At 34.4% G+C, this 20,718-nt stretch overlaps 2 protein-coding genes across 14 annotated transcripts in view; both read right to left on the reverse strand.

Moving 5' to 3' along the window:
• ZC3H13 (zinc finger CCCH-type containing 13) overlaps positions 1-15,324 on the reverse strand; it is a 104,109-nt gene extending 88,785 nt beyond the window's left edge. For 9 of the 13 annotated variants that reach the window (XM_026493295.4, XM_048215592.2, XM_048215597.2 and 6 more), the window contains exons 1-4: positions 14,888-15,324; positions 9,080-9,205; positions 8,658-8,767; positions 5,960-6,071 (exon numbers count right to left, since the gene is read on the reverse strand). In XM_026493295.4, coding sequence (XP_026349080.1) covers positions 5,960-6,071; positions 8,658-8,767; positions 9,080-9,196 — 339 coding nt within the window. In that variant the 5' untranslated portion in view covers positions 9,197-9,205; positions 14,888-15,324. Of the gene's footprint in view, positions 1-5,959; positions 6,072-6,272; positions 6,353-8,657; positions 8,768-9,079; positions 9,206-14,887 lie in introns of those variants that run through there. The other 4 variants (XM_048215593.2, XM_048215590.2, XM_048215586.2 and 1 more) reach the window with 2 other exon arrangements.
• Positions 15,325-15,416: 92 nt separating this feature from the next.
• The window catches only part of CPB2 (carboxypeptidase B2), a 52,878-nt gene continuing 47,576 nt past the window's right edge, over positions 15,417-20,718 (reverse strand). The window contains exons 10-11 of the mRNA XM_026493296.4: positions 20,554-20,641; positions 15,417-16,180 (exon numbers count right to left, since the gene is read on the reverse strand). Of these exons, the coding sequence (XP_026349081.1) occupies positions 15,996-16,180; positions 20,554-20,641 (273 nt within the window). The 3' untranslated portion in view covers positions 15,417-15,995. The remainder of the gene's footprint in view (positions 16,181-20,553; positions 20,642-20,718) is intronic.

Raw genomic sequence — 20,718 nt, forward strand, 5'->3', positions numbered from 1 at the left:
TGGCAAAACTTCAAAAATCTGACCACATATGCTAACAAAGCAGAGGAGAAATAGGCACTGTCACATGCTGCTGGCAACAATGCAAAATGGTATGGCTATGAACAAGAATTGTCATTATTCAGCAAAATTACACAGGAAATTTACCCTTGACACAGCAGTTCCATTCGACAGATTTATCTTTCCCTGAGACTCGTTAAAAAACAAAACTCCCAAAACAAAAACACAAGTGCACAAAGCTATTCACTGCAGTTCTATTTGTGGTAGTAAGACTGAAATAACCTAAATGTCTGCCAGGAGAACACAAGTTAAACCATGTGCAGTACATTCACACAATGAAGTACTATGCAAATGTAAAAAAGCACAAGAAATACTTCTACATATTGCTATGGAACAGTTTCCTAGATACAGTAATAAGTAAAAACAGCAAGATCAAGAAAATGTACACGAAAGCAGAAATACCCCTACATAAACACCAATTTGTATATGTACCTATATACATACATGTATATGTATATTTGCATCTTTGTGTGTGTGCATGTGTATCTGTTTAAAGTGGCAGGAGAATCCAAAAACTAGTAAGAGTAGTTACCTATAGAGAATAGGACAGAGCAATCAAGAGATAAAAGGTAGACTTCTGAATACAACCTGTTTTGGAGATGTAACTTTGCAGCCATGTAAATGTTTTATGATTAAAAAACAAAATGAAGGGGTGCCTGGGTGGGTCAATCAGTTAAATATCTACCTCGTTATTTCAGCTCAGGTGCAATCTCTTGATTTTGATCTCAGGGTCATGAGTTCAAGCCCCAAAAATCAAAAAGAAAGAAGAAACCCTAAAACAAAAATCAAAAATAAAGAAAGCCACCCAAACCCAACTATTATACAATTTTGTGGTTTAACCTCAGAGAAGAACTGTTTCAAGTGACTTGACATACAATAATTTGATTTTATATCCCTAATAGATTTCACAGATATTTCCCTAATGAGATATGCCCTAAGAACTACAAAGAAATCTTAAACTGTTCTCAGCGATCCTATTATTAGTGATATTATTGTTAATTGTTATTCTGGAACTGTTAAACATAAGATAATGCAACTGAATGTCAACAGGAACTATAATGGCACATTAGTGTCCATACAAGTACTAAAAGTAGTGCCAAAAATTAGTTGTCCATGATATGTGCCTAATATACAAAAGGGGCCACAATACAACTTGTTCTCTTCTCCATCTTAATGGCATGGAAAGCTTAGTTAGGCTTAACATGTCCCCTCCACTCATTCTTTTGGTCATCAAATCCTACTGACTCTACCTCAGGATTTTGTGTTGAATTTAGTTCCACTGTATTAAATTTGGTTCAGATTGTCCAGACCAGCCTTTTACAACAGAAATATAATACAACACATATGTAATTTGGGATTTTATTGTTCTGATGTTAAAAGGAAAAGAAACAGGGAAAATTAAAATTCTGGTAATATTTTTTTTAACCCTGTATATCCAAAATATTGTCATTCTAACATATAAACATAAAAATTATTAATGATAGATTTGGCTTTTATTTTACATATTAAGTCTTTGAAATTCAGTATGTATTTTATACTTACGGTACATCTCAATTCAAACTAGCCACATTTTAAGTGTTTAACAGCCCCACTGGAGCACAGACCCTAGGCCACCAGGGGTTCTCAACACTGGCTACACATCAGAATCACTTTTCATTTATTCACTAAGTGAACTTACTAGATCCAGGGTCTGGAGGTGAATCTGTGAACAAGAATAGATTCCTGGCATACAAATCTCTTTTCTCTTGCCAAGCCCTGACTGACACATTAAGATTATTCACAATCTGATCTAACTACCTCTTCAGCCCTCACCTCAAATTCACATGCTATAATTTCTGTATGTTAGGCACAGAGCTTCCCAGTTTCTCAAACTCACTAGTCCTTTAAAACTCCTTATTGTAACTGTGTTGGTTTTCTCCTCTTTCTAAACTTTGACCAACCCCTCTTCCATCCCACCTATGCTTCCAACACTCAGTGCAAATGTCATTTTCCTCTGTGAAATGTTCTCTGGTTCCCCAGGCAGTTATTTATTCCTTCCACTGTGTGTTTTGCTCATCTCTCTCTGTCACACTATCATACTCTATAGAATTACAATGTATCTATTTATGAATTTGTCTCCCCACAAGATCACAGGTTATCAACCTCATAACTCAGACACACTGGAGTTGAATTCAGTGGCAGAGAAAGGGTAGAATGACAGTTAGTTTGTATCTTGACCTATCTTAGCTATGCTATGTTATCTAATCTATGGCTGCCCCTACCTAAACTAAATCTGACTTTTCCATAAATTCATTACATAAAGATCAACAGACATCTGTGTTGCAGCAGGAATGTATCACAGATGATCAGCATTTGTTATCCTGTCAGATAGATCACTCAAAATAATTAATACCCTGGTATCGTAGCTTATTAACAGTTTTCTCTAAGTTTGGATAGGGAATTTCCTAAAACCTGATCACTCTTGTGACTATGACCCATAGGTATGCATGACACTCAGCACCTTTGAGGGCTTCCTCATCTAGGGAAAGTAAGAAGCAGGCTTTAAATTTCTTGATGAAATTCCAACTCTGCTGTCTACTAAATTGATATGCTGAACATATAAACCTTTATGATTGGCAACACACTTAGATTTAGATATCTGTTAACAACCTAAATCTCCAATGCAGATGTTCATCTCCTATTAAGAGCCTAACACCAATGTACATTAGAGAGGAAAGGCCAAGAGCTATTCTCATACTGTACGTGCCATTTATTAAATAGTCATCATAGATTAGCCACTCATGTTAGTTTTACATATATTTTCTTCACAGCAAAACACTGATAGAGCTATAGCCTCCATTTACAGATAAGGAAAATGACAGCAGAATTAAAAAACAATTCCTAAAATAATGTCTTCAGAATATGAATTCTAGACATTTGCCTTTTGAACTACAGTCCATTTAATGGTATGCTAGAGCCAATTCACACTGACTCACAAGAGCCAACTCTTGTGTTAAATTTTTAGGAACTGTAGAAGTCATTGTTAAACACAGCTATGATTAAAAATTAAATGCTATAAGCTAACAATTACACAAATAATAAAAACAAAGGTAACTGTTATTCAAAACTCACTTCCTAAATATTTCAGTACATTTTACTCGAGATTAATTACATTTATTATACACGAGTGTGTGTGTATATATATGTACATATATGTGTGTATGTGTGAAAAATACTATATGATGGTGTGAAATGAGTCATCTCTTCCCAACTCTGTATTCATTGATACCACTTTGCGAACTTGAAACTGACCATGATGGCAGAATCTATGCCAAAGAAATTGGCAAATCCTACAAAGCATGGCTTTTTTCCCCGAGTCGTTGTTAAACATTACCAGCACATCATGGATTTCATTCTTTATTCTGAGTAATCGGTTATTTCAAAATACAATACAAATGCTCAGCCCCTACCCAGAAATTCTAATTCAGTAGATCAGGGGTAGAGTATCAGCATGTATTTTGCAAAAGACTCTTTCTCCTCCAAAAGAATTGTGATACGTACATACCTCTAGCTAAGAACTACTATCTGAGATTTCTAAAGCAGTATTATGTATCATCAGACATTAGAAAAATACATACTTAAAAGTGTATTACTTCAGGTTCCTGAATTTATTTTATTTATTTTCTTTTTAAGATTTTATTTATTTGACAGAGAGAGACACAGTCAGAGAGGGAACACAAGCAGGGGGAGTGGGAGAGGGAGAAGCAGGCTTCCCGCTGAGCGGGGAGCCCAATGAGGGGCTCAATCCCAGGACCCTGGGATCATGACCTGAGCCGAAGGCAGACGCTTAACAACTGAGCCACCCAGGCGCCCCATACTTTAGGTTCCTGAATTTAAATCTCTACAAACTATAATGTAAAACTATAAAGCAACTTTTTTATCAAGGATCAAAAAAAAATAGTCATAAGCAAGTTTCTATGTAGCTTAAATTATCAGAAAGGTTTCTCTTTAAACAATTCAAGAATTTTAATAAAAAGATTATAATATGAGACAAGTAAGACATCCACATGAAAAAGAATAAGGCTGGACCATAAATAAAAATTAACTCAAAAGGGATCAAAGCTAAAGCTAAAGCTCAAAGATTCTTTGAAGAAAACAAGGCATGAATCTTTGTGACCCTGAATTAGGCAATGGTTTCTTAGATAAGACACCTAAAGCACAAACAACAACAAAAACAGATAAACTGTATTTCATCAAACTAAAAACATTTGTGCTTTAAAGGACATCATCAAAAACATAAAAAGACAACCCACAAAATGGAAGAAAATTTTTGCAAATCATAAATAAGGAATTTGTATCTAAAATATAGAGAGAGTTGTTATAAATCAACAAAAAAGACAACCCAAATTAAAAAACAGGCAAAGATCTGAAAAGACATGTCTCCAGAGAAGATATGCAGATGGCCAATAGGCACATCTTATTGTTCAATATCAATGATTTCAGTATCATTAGCCATCAGGGAAATGCAAAAACTATAATGAGATTACCACCCATTAAGATGGCTCTAATCAAAGAGTTCAATAATAGCAAATGCTGACAAAGATGTAGAGAACTGAAAACCTCACGCACTGCTGGCAAGAATGTAAAATAGTGTAGTTGCTTTGGAAAACAACCTAGCAGTTTCTCAAAAAATTAAACATAGAGTTAGTGTATGACTCAGCAATTCTACTTCTAGATATAAACCCAAGAGAAACGAAAATATATGTCACTCAAAAAACTGTTTATGGATGTTCACAGAAGCATTATACATAAAAGCCAAAAAGTGGAAACAACCCAAATGTTCACCAATTAATGAATGAACAAAACGTGATATATTAATACAATGGAATATCTGGCAAAAACAAGGCATAAAATATTATATATCCTAATAATCTTTCATGAACCTTGAAATCACTATAGTAGGTAGAAGACACAAGTCAAAAACAAAGCCACATATTGCATGACTGCACTTATATGAAACATCCAGAACAGGCAAATGTACAGTGATAGTAAGTGGCACAGTGATTGCCTGGGGCTGGTGGTCAGTTAGATAATACAGGTATAACCATTAAAGGGGTACAGGGCTTTTTTGGTTGTTGGTTTGTTTTTTTTTTTTACGATGATGAAAATGCTCTAAAACTGATTATGGTGATGGTTGCATGACTCTGGGAATATACAAAAAGCCACCAAAAGGTACGCTTTAAATGGACGAATTGCATGGTACGTGGATTATACCCCAATAACGTGGATTATACCCCAATAAATCTGTTACAAACACATATACATAAATTTCTTTAAAAACACTAGCTCAGGATGAGATTTCCATATCTGAAACACTGATACACTGATGTTTTCTTTTATTCAATAAGCTACATCATAAAATATATTTCTCTTTTGGCTTCATTGCCAAGAAATTCACCATTAAATTTTGTGGTCACATGAGCTTTCCTTCACCTAAGGTCTCTAGTTCGGTTTCTGTCACCACCATGCCTTGCTTTCATTGTTTTAATTTCTCAGTGTTCTACTGTAGCCCACTTCAATCTTTCTTGGAAACAAGCCAGATATGATGGCTGGCTGAATTCTAAAAATTTAAGAATACTTTTAGATACTCATGATGCCCACCAAGATACAGAAATCCTATGAAGTTCAGCTTGAGCTCTGTGAACCAATTCCCTTCATCTTAACTACCACCAAGAACTGATTCAGAGAATTATCAGTTTTCCCAGAGGACTTTTTTTCTCTAAATTACATTATATCCATATAAAACATTATAATGTGATATTACACACCTACCATATATTTAGCACACAAGATAATATTTTAAATGGAACATAAGTAATAAATCACTACTGAAATTTAACTGTTTTGGGAAATTCATTCCTACCCTAACAGGTGAGGATGACTCCTCTGTATTTCGTTTCTGGGACTCAGTGTCCACATCTTGGCGCTTGTTCTTCATTCTTTCTCTAAGATCCCCTGTAGGTCTTTCTGGTGACCTTTGAACCAAAAAACAAAAACAAAACAAAAAACAAAACAAAACAACAAAAATCTATATTTATATAACATTTATAAGAATATATTTACAGAAATACCTCATGAATCTCAACAAAATTTTTCTGTTCATGGCTCCTAATGTTCAGAAAAACAATTTGCTTCAGCTTAAATATTAATATATAAAAAATATGAGCATGACTTACAAGTTTTCTCCCCATTACAATCAGAAATGTACACAATAAAATTCCACGGGGTGGCAGGTACTGATGATATGTATAAGAAACTGTATGTGAGCCAAGAAAAAGGAATTTGTAATTAACAGCTTAATTTGATTTTCTAAAAATCACATAAAGGTATTAGTTATATTTGAAAGTAAAAAGTAGGAAGATAGTTTTAAACCACAATGTTGTAAAATTAATCAAGAAGCAACAGTATTATCACGCATACACATATGTGGCTCGAGATAACATCTACAACTGAGAATTACCCATCTTAGGAATCACGGGACACAGAGGAGTTTTGTGTTATTCTTATAACTTTTCTTAAAATTTGAAATTATTTCAGAATAGAAAATAGTCAAAGGATTCAAAGCAAGACTTCGGCAGTGGATTTCTTTTTAATTAGGTAAAATCATACATATTTATAGTCAACATTCGTAAGCTTTCATAATTCATCCTGAAAATGTGACAGATGGCTATCCAATTATTTTTACACCATTAGTGAGAAAACACACTTCCTTTAAACAATATTCCTAGAGGACCTTTTAAAAAGGGCAATAGAAGTTAAGGAGTGGTATGTCCCTCACTGGCCACCAAAAAATACTGTATATATTTTTTAAGGATATAAACAAATCAAATATATGTTTCCATCTATTTCAAGTAATAGTTATCAATCAAATCAATTCTTTTATCAATCAATACAAGTCACATGATTAATGAAGAAAATAATTTCAGTTAATTCACTTTAAAGGATCTCATTAATATCTGTATGTACATTTTATAGGACTATATTAAATGTTTTAATAGTTAAATCTGACCTTGAAAGTGGAACCTATTAAAAACCAGTACTTAAATGCTTTAAATTATAATTATGATGACATGTACATCTTTTGTGTCGTGGTTTCCTTTATATAATAAGACAATTTATTAAGAACTTGTTTCGACCCTAAGGAGCGCCTAACAGAGTGCTCTACATACAATGAGTGCTCAATAATGACTTAAATATTTTGTGACTAAGCATTTCTGAAATACAGTTTTTCTTTCCATCTTTGCATCACATTATGAACTGTATTTTCTTCCCTACAAAGGAAAAAAAAAGACAAATCCAAAGGGGGTTATCAAATGGAAAAACATGCACAAGAGAACAAAAAAAATCCTGTATTCTAAGTCTAGTAATGACACTATTTTTTCCCATTTTAGACAAATTTCTCTGCCCATTTTCCTCAAAATTACCTCTTGTATAAAAATTTTCTGTCGGTTGACAATTAATTTCACAGATGAATTAAAGCATGTGTTAAAAGTGTGGTAATAATATGAACAAAACATTAAAATTATTGAAACACTTTACCTAAGTGTATATTTATACAGATAATTAAACGCATGTTAAGAACTGGTTTTTCCACATTAACAGAAGGCATAGATGACAATCTAAATACAAATAAAACAGTATTCAGCATCACAAGTAAACTAAAATGTACGTTTAAGTGAACAGGAAGTCAGTTAAAGGTCTGAATTTTAAATTCTATTAAGTTTCAAAATCTATACACACACACAACACACACACAAATTCACCCATTTAAAAAAAATCTGCAAATGCTAATGTTCAGTTTTATACTACTGCTGTTACCAAAGCAATCAGCACATCCAATTTTAGGACTCGGTTCACTACTTGTTTACCAATCAAGTTTAAACTGTTTTTGTGACAAACTTTACATATGTTACATATTTAAACACCATAATATAATCATCATGAACTGAACCAAAATAAAAATTAAAGGTCTTTATTAGGAAAGTTACATTTAGCTTTGCCTTTATTAAAGGCAAAAAGATGTCCTAAATAGGTAGTAGTACCTTCTTTATCTACATATAAGTACCTGTTTTCATTTACATTAATACATTGTGATAAGGGATCTGGTGAATGTATTTTAATGTACAGAGCTTGCAGCAGATTGTCTTATGTCATTAAGATCTGAATTTAAACATCTTAGAAAGCTAAAATTATATTTGTTAAATTTTAATTTTTTAAGAGTTAAAAACAGTCTTTCCCCAGTAAAAGTAAATCCATGAAATTCTGCTATCTTAAGCCATTTTAGCACATACCTGGGGGTGGAGAAAGTAAGTCATACATATATTATAAAAAAATCTATTGGAAAAACAGTAAATACTGAGCAAATAATTTTAAAGTGTACATTTTATTAATCTTGAAATGAACAACTAAAAAGATCTTGTTAATCTTTGACTATTGATAAGACCACCACCAAAAGAGAAATATCTGATCAAATATATGCTTGTATTTCAGATTTTTATACTAAATAAATTACAAAAGCCATCTTCTAATAGTATATGAACAATTCAAAGTTCTTAATTTACCTTCTATAATTGCTGCTATAACCTTTACCACGGGGTGAAGGGCCATGTACGAATCTACATGTGTTTCCATAGAGGCAGTTGCCAGTCTTCAGCCAGTTACGGCACTGTGTCTAAGAGACAGATATGACTATGTAAATTTCATATTTATTTCTGGAAAAAAGATGCTAGTGGGACAAAATTAAAACAAATGCTACCAAAATTCCAGCTACCTTGAGATACATTATTCATTCCCCAAACAATAAAAACATCAGGAAAAAAAACCCATAAAAATTATTACCCTTTTCACTCCTTTATGAAACTCAGTTTCAAAAATTTACTGAACATTCCTACAATACAACAACCTATGCGCCTTTATGATACAAATCAGTATTCAAGAACAGGATTATAAGACAACCCCTGTGACTGATCTAGTGACAACTCACCTCTGCTGTACTGCCAGTGCTGGGTCCAAGCCTCTCAAATACACTGGGTCTTCGGGATGTGCTATCAGATATGGTCTTGGTATTTTCCACTGTGACCTTCCTTCTAATTTTTGACATTTTGTACTACTTTAACCAAAAAAGAGAGAGGCAAAACTGTAAAATTCTTCAGTTTTAAATTAACTGAGCCCATAACTTACACGTAGATAAAGCTGTAGATAACACTGTAAAATTATGGGGAACTTTTCTCAGGAAGAAAAAGGCATAGGAGAGGTCACAGGTAAACAGAAGGTATCTTCTAAGGCACGCCACATTAGTGAGCTCATAACAACGCTGAAATCTGTTGGCTAGAATTTTTCCTCTTCTGCAGTGTGAAGGAATAAGATTCTACTCGCACAGTTTTCATAGTACATCCAACCTCAGAAAACAACTACAAAATGTTCAGTTTCTAAGTTTCAAAATTTAGCTAACTATCTTTTAAGGAAAAGTTGTGCTATTCCCCATAAGGTAGTTAACTGGAAAAGAAAGCCATGTCAAAGAGAATTGGAAAATAAAATCAGGTGAGAATTTTATTGATAGTAGAAATTATGCTTTATACAGTTTGTGACATTAGGTATATTCCAAAAATCAGCTTGGGAGAAAAATACAAACTATTTAAATATTTTCTCTATCTTAACAGAGCTTAAAAAAGAACAATCTAATCAAGGACATTTATTTTCAATAATATAAAGAAAATTCAATGTTGACAAAATGACTTTCTTTCAAAATAGGACAGGCTACAGAACTAGAAGCCAAGATGTTTCTATAATTTATACTACATTGACATAAAAGTCAAAGATGCTAAAAGTGATGAACAGGCTATCTTACCATTATTAGAAACAAGAAAGACAAATTGTAAGAATATTTTACAAAAGTAAATAAAATATTTAAAACTAAAACCATAACAAAACAAATCCAAGTATATAATCAGGTGATTCAACTGGAAATGAAAACATCAGATATCAGTATTTATGATATATGTTAGAAAAAAACATTAAGTTATAGATCTAGAAAAAATTAGTACATCACTGTGGGAACTGGGTAGGAACTGCCTGGGGGGGGGGGACTAAACCAAATCATATTTCATATAGTCCAATTAGTTGAAATCTTATCAATAGTCAAAAGTTACTAGAATGAATGGTTGCTAAAGAAGTAAAAGTTCCATCTGGTACAGAACTGGTCTCCATAAAATTCACAAATTCAAGAAGCTCTTTAAAGCGGTTTCAAAATAAAAACATATCACTTGAAAGGAAATTAAGTCTTGATAGTACCAAATCAAAAGTTTAAAAAAATTATAAACAATATCTGGTTTAGTTAGATACTTCTTCTCAGGTCACATTTTTAAAAGAATCCTAGGAGTAAGGACAACATTTGACAAATGAACAGATAATGAACCAAGAGGAAAATAAAAATGATACAATATGGTAGTTTTAAATAGGAAAAAAATGTATATTCTTATTCTTTAATATAAAATACAAACATTTTAGTAATTAATTTTTAGTGATTCAGAGAAATTGGAAAGTAACTTTACAAATTTTTAAAAATTAGTGTAGAGTGACACATTAATGAGTAAGAGTTTGCTGCAACATAAAACCACATAAGTATCAACTGTTCTCCAAATAAGGAACTATACAGCCAACCCTACATACAACAGTTAGTATTATAAGATAATCTTTGATTTCATTCTCAGCCCAAATGTGAACTTACAGAGTAAAATTTGGTAAAATTTCACATGTCCATTTGATTTACTGAACTGAAAAGTTCTTTATAGAACGGAAGGCCAAGATAAATGGAACTGAGAAAAGATCTTCTAGAAAATGTAGAGCTTTGCTTAACTGAGAAAACCACTTTTTTACAATTTATATTTGAGCAAGGAGTCCATAAAAAGTGAACATGTCACAAAAAATAGGGCAAGTTTAGAACAAAAACAAATGGTCAAGTCTCATTATGTTACTATAAATATTAATATAGAGATGTACATTGTAACCTTCATTCACTAATTCAATTTTTTAAACATTTATTAATAAAGTTAAAATTGAATGAGTTCTAAAAGTTCCTTATTAGCTCTTATTAGTTATTTAGAACTTAGAAAACAGGCACACCATCACCTCATGCTGTCTCAAGACAACTAACCCTCTCCTTACATATTTCCCTCTACTATCAATGGAAATAGTTCTGCTCCCCAAACTCCTATACAGCCGCAGCATGCTGCCACTCCCAACACACCCTCCTCCAAAAAAATTAATGGTAGTGCTTTCCACAATTTGGGCAACAGCTATTTATTATTATACCTGAACACTGGTCATCTAGCATCTCCTTTCTTGTTTTTTCTGCGGGCTCCAGGTATTAACTCCACTGTTTCTCTTCCTGCTCTATAATCTGTTGCTTAGATCAGCAGTCCACTACTCCCCTGACCTACCACTGAAAACCATGGCTTCTCTCCAATCCTAGATCACTAACGTAAACTTTGAAGATTTCAAAAGGTTTGGAGGACTATGTCAAAGACAAACAAGTGAGGACTGATGATGGAATCTTATACTCCTCCTTGTATATATTCCTGCCACTAAAAAAGTACCTTCCCACAGAGACAAAGTTGCTTGTACATGTGACATCAAGATTCATCTACACAGTTATTATCACTGGAATTTTACTTTTAGCTACTTTGAGTCCTCCAACTTAGGGAAAAACAGCAAAGTAAAAGTCATATTCTCAGAATCCAACAGTGTCAGGCTTCCTCCTAAAATTGCACTGACTTTGAGTACCAGGTCTATGTTATAGGGAGGTCATAGACAGGAATAAAAAAATCTAAGACAAAAGGGAAAAAGTATGACTTGAAGTCTTCTAATTGAAAGGAAGAGGAATTCTTCTGATCATCTATCTAGGAACTTCAAATAGTAGTCAGCAATAGTAAGTTTTCGAAATATTATTACTGAATAATATGACTGACATAGATAAAATGCTTTATGCTTATAAAGGATACAAAATATAATATTTTAAATCCTACTTGTCTAAATATATACACATAATCTACAATACACCAGAAAAGCATTTACTTTTATATAATACTGTATATTAAGTATGTGACCAACTAAAATGACTTAATTAGAATTTTTAATCTAAAAATTTGAGCCCTCAAAGGCAAATAAATACCACAATATAATAAAATATAGATTGGACTGAGTGGGGATAAAAACCTTTTTCAATTAATATCTAAACAGGCTTCAATAAGCAAATGCTTCAAAGTATGTGAGAAAAGTTAGAAACAATAAAATAGAAATGTAAATATCAAAGTCTTCCCTACCTCAGAGACTTTAAATCTTTTCCCTCCAGTTTTGTTTTCAAATTAATCTTTGATTTCAAGTTGTCATTACACTTTCACCCACATTATCATGTCTTTCCCAAACACCAACATTTCACCACCGGTGAAAGTCTATGGAGTTATTTTCCTATTTCTCCCCTCCATTTGCAGAGTAAATAAATATCAAGGTTTTTATGATACATTTTCAATTGAAAAACAGGGGGCAAAGAGTTTGAATCTAGTAAAATATAACAAAAGATCGTCTTAATAAATGGGAACAGTCCCCTTTCTCTCCCCAAAACTTACAAATATCACAATGTACTCAAAGATACACCTTATAAATATGGCTAAGAAAGGGGAAACATACAAATGATCAATGATTCCTGAAGCCTAATTACTAAAATCTTGTCAATAAAACATATATCAATTCTAGTATCCTCATTTTAATCCATAATTACATCTTTTTGAGGCCTCATCTTCCCCTAGCACAAATGAAAGCATATATTATTTTAATCTGGGTAAGTTGCAGAATAATATTAGGAAACTGTCAAATAATTAAACAATAAAAACTACATAAATTTACTAACTGGTAGAATAAATTCTTATCCACTGAAGTTCTAAAATTAAAAGGTTTATATTAAAAATAAGGTCTCTTCCTATTTATATTTCATATTTTTGAAAGAAAAACATTAAGTTTATTTGATGCATAGTCTGGGAGAATTTTTTTAAAAATAACTTTCTAAAACAATCTTGCAGGTTGCTTACAGATAGACTAAAACAATTCCAAATTTAATTCCAAACAGAATTAACAGAACTAAATTGACTAACTAAAATGAGCATGGCAATACTGCAGCACTGTGCAGAAAAAAATAATTTGTTAAAAAGACTATGCACAGAAAAGAGCCAATGCTAGCAACTACCATAAAGTGAAATAAACAGAACTGCAACATGCAGACTACCAAAAAGAATAAAGATACTTTAAATAGCAACACCAGTTAACCTACAGCTGTTACTAACTATCTACTAAAATAGCTCCAACTGTGTATGAAATGGAGAATGGGGTTGGGGAAGGTTGGGAAGACTAACATCCACTGAAAACCAACTCTTCAAATGTCAATTAAACAATTTTGATTTCTATATTTAACTGCCAATGCATACCGTAATACAAATTAACACTGACAACTTATTAACATGCTAATAACCTGTACAGAAGTGAAAATAGCATCCACTTGATGAATTTTAGTATTAATTTACCAATATGAAAATTGGATTGATTTGCATAACTTAAATATGCAATCAATATTCATTTTGAAACAGCAAGAATTAGAAAGCCAGTAAGAGGCATGCACTTGATAAAATTGGATCCTACCAGATCCACACAGTAAAAGTCTAAGTTTCATGTTGCAACTATTTTTACAGACACGAATTGCTACACACCTGCATCTTAGTAGCCTCTTGTTTAAATTGTCATCTTATAATCTAAATATTTCATTAAGAATTTGGAAATTATTTGAAAATCTACAGATTATGTCCGCAATACTCTTAAAAATATTCTCTTAGGTACTAAAGCCATTAATTTCAAATATTACAAAACTAGACTCCCCTAACTGGCACCATATACACATGCATGGATTATACTGCATAAACATTTAGATTAACTGCAACAGTATCATGGACCCTGAAAAGTTGAGGTGTGAAGATATTTTCCAAACTTTTAAAATTATTTCTTCAAAAAAACCAAAAACCTGAAGAGATAGTATACGCCTATAATTTTCAGAGTAGTTCAAATTAACTGAAAACTTCGCAATATAACCGAATAGCTTAAGACACTACGCTCCTCAAACAAGATCCTACCAATATCATTCAAGTAATATCAACTCTGATCAATTTTCCAGCCACATAATTTTAACCTATTTAGAAAGAGATAATGCCAAACTGCACACCCTCTCCTTTCACTCCACCTTCCCCAGTTTCTGACAGTTGCCAAAAGTAACTACCTAGGGAATGTAAAGATAAAGTAGCACTCCTCAAGCTCCAGGACCCGAGTCGTTAAATTATCACTGTCGGGAAATAAGCAAAACCAAATACAACCAACAGCAAGATAATTTTTCCTGAAGGTCTGGAATACGTAAAGAGGGAACCTCTAAATCTAAGACCATATTCCTGCCCCCGTCCAGCGAACACAAATGCGAGTACTGCGCAAGGGTTCCCAAGCCTTTTTGGTAGGGACCCAGCACAGTCTTTTGTCTGAATCCACCCGTCCTCTTAAACTCGCCGGAATCAGAACAAGAGCGAGAAGCGAAGCCTGAGCCCCGGGAGCAATTGCAGAATTAAGGGTGGGATGCTCAAGGAGAGTTAAAAAAAAACTGGTGTGACCCAAGAGGGGATGGAGGACAACCCGGGGCCTCCCCATGCCGAGTCCGTCCAACGCCTTTACACTGATACCCACACCAATTCACAAAATTCAAGCTTACCTCCTCCCCGAGCTCCTATCGCAAGCTCAGTCCGGAGGCGCTACCGCCGCCACCGCTCCGAGGAGCGGGGGAGGCGACTCTCTGTCCCCGCGCCTGGCCCCGGGAAGACGACGGCGAGGAGAAGGAGGTGCGCGCGCGGCTCCCGGGAACCGGCCCTTCGCTAGCGAGAGGCCCCCGGGGAAGCTGAGAAGCAGAACCCGCCTGCCGCTTATCTAGGGTCGAGTGAGACTGAGATGTAGGACGAAAAAGAACGAAGAGAGACTAGAGAGCAAGAAAAGGCAACGAAAACACTACCAGGCCGCTACGAGAACCGACTCAAAATGCCGCCGGAAGTCAAATGTTTGCCCAGATTCCCAGCGGACCGAGGCAGCTTCCGGCCCCCAGATTAGTCGTCAGCGCGCAGGCACCGCCCCCTCGGAGACACGCCCCTGGGCGTAACGTCGGCTCGTAGGAGTGCAGTGGAAATCATCAAATCCTTGGGGTGCATTCTATAAAGCAGGGAGAGCCAAATTTTCCAATAAAAAGTGAATTTAAGAGAAAGAGTTTACTCCTTTTATTACATAATCTCTTACAATAAACAGGTGTTGTAAATGCCACATCTGTTGTTGAAAATAACTACAGCCATTCGTTCATTTGCTAGTGAGCAGTGACAGGTGGTGTTTGTTGTGTTTTTGACACTCCTCCGCTTACAGGGGCCATCGCTTATTACTGTGGAGCAAAGGACACACGGTTGTGTTTTTAAAGGCGCAAGCAGTTCATTGAAAGTTTGGAGCAGAAATCTTTAATGTACTTGTAACCACCTTTCCTTTTGCGGTCCAATGATCCAAAAGAACCTAGTTATTAAAATTGCTTGACGTGGGCAGTCAAACATCCTGAATCAAAATTCGTATCTAGCCTCTTACAAATTTTTTAAAAAGGAAAAAGAAATGTGGGCCCTTTTCTGCCTTAATTTTAAGGTAGCATTTATTTTGTTCTTTGACAAAAGCAAGGAACAGGAAAACCTTTTCTCAAAACTACTGATAAAATTTTAGAAGAACGGGTACAATGATTCAGTCTTGTTGGAACCAGTAAATTAGAATATGAGAGAAAAGTGAAAAAACGAAGGGCGTTAAACATTCTTGATGACATGCCCAACTATTTCAGAGATAGCGGCGAGAGCTTCTCTACAAGTGGGTTGGATGTAACGCTCTGGCAGCAAGAATCCGTATCTGCCTTTATCTCGAAGTTCAATTGTAAACGAATATTTTATGCCCAAGTCATAGATCCAGTCATCTGAACCTCCAGGAGCTAGGTCTACAAGAAGAAAAAAGAAATTACTTTTTGAAATACAGATGTTTTAAGATAACTAACAAAATGGATTTTTTTTCCCCTAAAAATAAAAATAGCTCAGCTTTTTCTGATTATTAAGTAATCTAAGTTTCTGGTAGAAAATGGAGATGAAAAAAAAAAACAGGTTAAGGAAGAAAATAAAAATTACCCATATTTCTGCCAAGGAGTAATAATCACCATTAACATTTCAGTGTTACTTTTTCCTCAGTGCATGCTTTAACATACTTAAATTTTCCCTACGTGAATAAGATCATCCTATACATGCAGTTTTGTAATATTTCTAAACATAATCTATCTGAACAGCTTTATGTATCAATGACTTCAAGTCTACGTTATCATTTTTCATGATCTCATAGCACTACATTGTAAAGCTGGGTATAATAAGTTCAATAATTATTTACTTGGAGAACTTAAGACTTTTTTTTCTAATTTCTAGTTAATATAAACAACTTTACAATGATCTTTCTTGTTTTTACTAATTGCTTCTTTGTTTCTTTAGAATATTCTTCCCTAGAAGTAGATTCACTAGCCTAAGAATAAGTATTTTTTACAATGATGCTACATGTTCCCAAATAACCTGAAAAAGAATTGAACCAAGTTACATCTCCATATGGCAGGGTATGAATATGTCCACATCCTCCTCCCATACCATGCACAGGAATTATGCATTTCTGGTGATTTTATGGATGAAAAATAATATTGAATCATCTTATTTTCTTTCTTTGATTACCACTGAGTTGAACATTTTATTTGGTATCTTTATTGTCCATCTTTACATTTTTTACCAGTTGTTTTTGCTCATTTTTCTACTCAATTGATTTTATAAATTGTTTATAATAGCAACATTAGTGTTATTAGGCTTGTGTAATATGTGAATTTTTTTTCTTATTTGGTTATTTAGCTTTCAACTTGGTTTATGGCAGAGTGTTTATATTAAAATATTTTATCTATCTAGGATTTATTTTAGAGAAATATATGCTAGTAAATCAATTAATTTCTTTTTCTGAGTAGCTTGTTGGGTTTTCCAACCCTATTAATTGAATAACTAACATTCTTAGAAATGCCTCCTTTATGAGATACTAGATGCCCTTATATACTTAAGTGTCTTTCTGTTTCCACTATTCCCTTCTGTTGATCTATCTTTTCCTGGCTCAGCTCCACAGTCTGCATTACTATAAGTTTATAATGTGCCTTAATACCTGGTTGAGGCAAATTCTCTCTTATTAGTCTCGTCTTTCAGAAAATTTTACAAGCTCTTCTACCAAATTCATTCTTTCAAATAAATTCAGTCATTTAACTGTTCATTGCGATTGCGTTAAATATACAGATTAATTTAGCACTACTGACACATTTTTATTTTGCTTTCCCACTGAAAACTATGGTAACTTTCTCCTTTTATTTATCCTCTTTTATGTACACCAGTAAAATTTTCTAGGTTATTCACATAAATATATGGATTTGTATGTGTACACACATATATACATTAACAATGAATCCACATATATGTATTGGTATGTATATATGTGTGAAACTTACATATATGTACATAAAGAGGGGCAGTAGGTACCATTTTATTATCTACCTGATTATTTTTGGTATATAAGAGAGCTTTAGATTTCTGTATATTTAGTTCATAGCCCCCTTACTCAACTTTTGATTGTTACTAATATTTTTGGTTGATTTCTACTGTTTTCCAGGTAGACAATCATATAATAAAGTCATCATTTTTGCCTCTTTCTAATGCCTATACTTGAGTTAACTGCAAAGTTGTTTACCAAAGCACTGTTTATAATATTGAAAATATCCCTCAGCAGTGGATCAAATAAGTTATTCAGCAAATATTTCTGACAACCACTATCAGTATTTGGCATTTCTTCTTCCAGCCATTTTCGCATTCTTATGAACACATTCTCACGGATATATACTGACTGAATGAATGAATGTGTAGAGATAGACTGATTTCATCACACCAGAAAGTTGCTTTGTAAGTTCCTCCAGCCCTGAGACACTGTGGTTATACTTTGAGGAGCAATGGTAGAGAAAAGGATGAGAATCAAGAAAGCTCTAAATTGTGAAAGGAAGCTGTGGGGTCCCTCTCTGACAGAGCAAGGACCTGGGTCAGCAAAGGCAGCTGTGGGCCAGTGATACCAAGAGACAGAGATACCACGTGGACCAATCTGGCCCCACTTTGTTCTGAGACATTTGGGGGCTGTTGAGGAGAAAGAGGAAGATTCTGGACTTTCTATTAATAGGGCATCTTGTGCTCAAGCAATTTATTGAAAATAATATGAATGTGATTATTAAGATGAATGTGTTTTTATATGCCTGTAGATCATACCTGTTAAAGAAAACTTTGGGGCTTTGAATATTGTCTCAGGGCCTTGTCACAAGCCATTTTCTGTCCCTGTTTTTCCCCCTACACCACTGTTTGGCAGACACTCATCAGGTAGGTTTCCCAGAAGTGTCATCTACAGAGAAAGACCCTCCTAGGCCACTTTAGCTAAGTAGCCCCTCTCTCCTGGAGTCCTCAAACCCGTAAGCCTGTTTTATTTTCTTCACTTCTCAATGGGATTATACTGTATTTGACTCTTTTGTTGTCTGCATCAGAGATTGGCAAACTTTTTCTCCAAAAGACTGGATAGTAAGTATTTTAGGCTTTGTAGGCAACAGAGTATGTCACAACTACTTGACCCTACTACCATGAAAGCTGTCAGAGACAATACATGAATAAATGGGTATGACTCTGTTCAAATAAAACTTTATCTTTGGATACTGAAATTTGAATTTCATATAATTTTAATGTGTCACAAAATCTTTTTTTTTTCCAACCTTTTAAAAAATGGAAAAACTGGAGTGTCTGGGTGCCTCAGTCAGTTAAGCATCAGACTTTTGATTTCTGATTAGGTCATGATCTCAAGGTTGTGAGATCCAGCCCCTCATCAGGCTCCACTAGGCATGGAGTCTGCTTGGCATTCTCTGTCTCTCCCTCTGCCCCTCCTCCCACTTGCACACTCTCTCTAAAATAAATAAGTAAATACATAAAATCTTTTAAAAATGGGAGAACCATTCTTATCTCACAGGTTATACAAGACAAACGGCTGAATTTGGCCTATGGGTCACAGTTTGCTGACACGTGGTTACATGTTTATTTTCTGTTCCTCTTTTGCCATCTCCTCCTCCAGCTTCAAAAGAAAAAAATCATTGTCTGTCATCCCCATATGGGTAAAAAGAGTCCTTTGATAAATATCTGCTAGCAGAAGTTAAATTTAAAAATATTTCTTAAGAGTTTGCCACATACAGGCTGTCATCGGTGTGGTACAAACTAAAGACATTTAACGATATAGTGTGCTTCAGTAGGCACAGCCTGTTATCTCAAAGCATCTAATGCAAATAGGGGTCCCTAGATTTGTATAGGGAACAACTTTGAATGGGAGCGCTGGACATCTTACACATTCTTTTGACGCTTTATGACCTCTCCTGTTTCACTCAACCAGTGTGATGCCAATTCTATAATTTCTGCTCTAAGGCAATGAACATGATTTATTATTTTTTCTTTTTTTTAATGTTTTTTTATTATATTATGTTAGTCACCATACAGTACATCCCTGGTTTTTTATGTAAAGTTCAATGATTCATTAGTTGCGTATAACACCCAGTGCACCATGTAATACGTGTCCTCCTTACTACCCATCACCAGCCTATCCCATTCCCCCACCCCCCTCCCCACTGAAGCCCTCAGTTTGTTTCTCAGAGTCCATAGTCTCTCATGCTTCATTCCCCCTTCTGATTACCCCCCTTTCTTTATCCCTTTCTTCCCCTACCGATCTTCCTAGTTCTTATGTTCCATAGATGAGAGAAATCATATGATAATTGTCTTTCTCTGCTTGACTTATTTCACTTTGCATTATCTCCTCCAGTGCTGTCCATGTTGCAGCAAATGTTGAGAACTCGTTCTTTCTGATAGCTGAGTAATATTCCATTGTATATATGGACCACAACTTCTTAATCCAGTCATCTGTTGAAGGGCCCCAATGTTCATAGCAGCATTGTCCACAATAGCTAAATCGTGGAAGGAACCGAGATGCCCTTCAACAAATGAATATGATTTCTTAAATATAATTTTGGCTTCTTTTGAGTGTATTCATTTATTAATATAGCCTTGTTCAGTGCTCTCATGGCTATTACACTTCCATTTCTGATTGTTGTAATCCAACTATTTTACATGTGACCTTGTTTAAAGATTCCATTTAGAAAAATTAAACCCACACAGAAAAACCAAACACACAGATTTCTTTAGTACCTCACAGTTCTCCAAGATCTTAAGAAGAAATACTTACATAAAGTTTCTGAACCGCTGCCATGAGTATATCTGGTATTTTTATTAATATTCTCAATAGCACGGGCTGCTGCACTGGCCACTAGGGACTGAAATCAATAGAATACGGAATTTCAGTTAATGTGCAGCTTTGAAGTAGGACAGGTAGAAGTTTCTTAATAAAACA

The sequence above is a fragment of the Ursus arctos genome, unplaced genomic scaffold (assembly GCF_023065955.2).
Source record: "Ursus arctos isolate Adak ecotype North America unplaced genomic scaffold, UrsArc2.0 scaffold_10, whole genome shotgun sequence".
Taxonomy (NCBI): Eukaryota; Metazoa; Chordata; class Mammalia; order Carnivora; family Ursidae; genus Ursus; species Ursus arctos.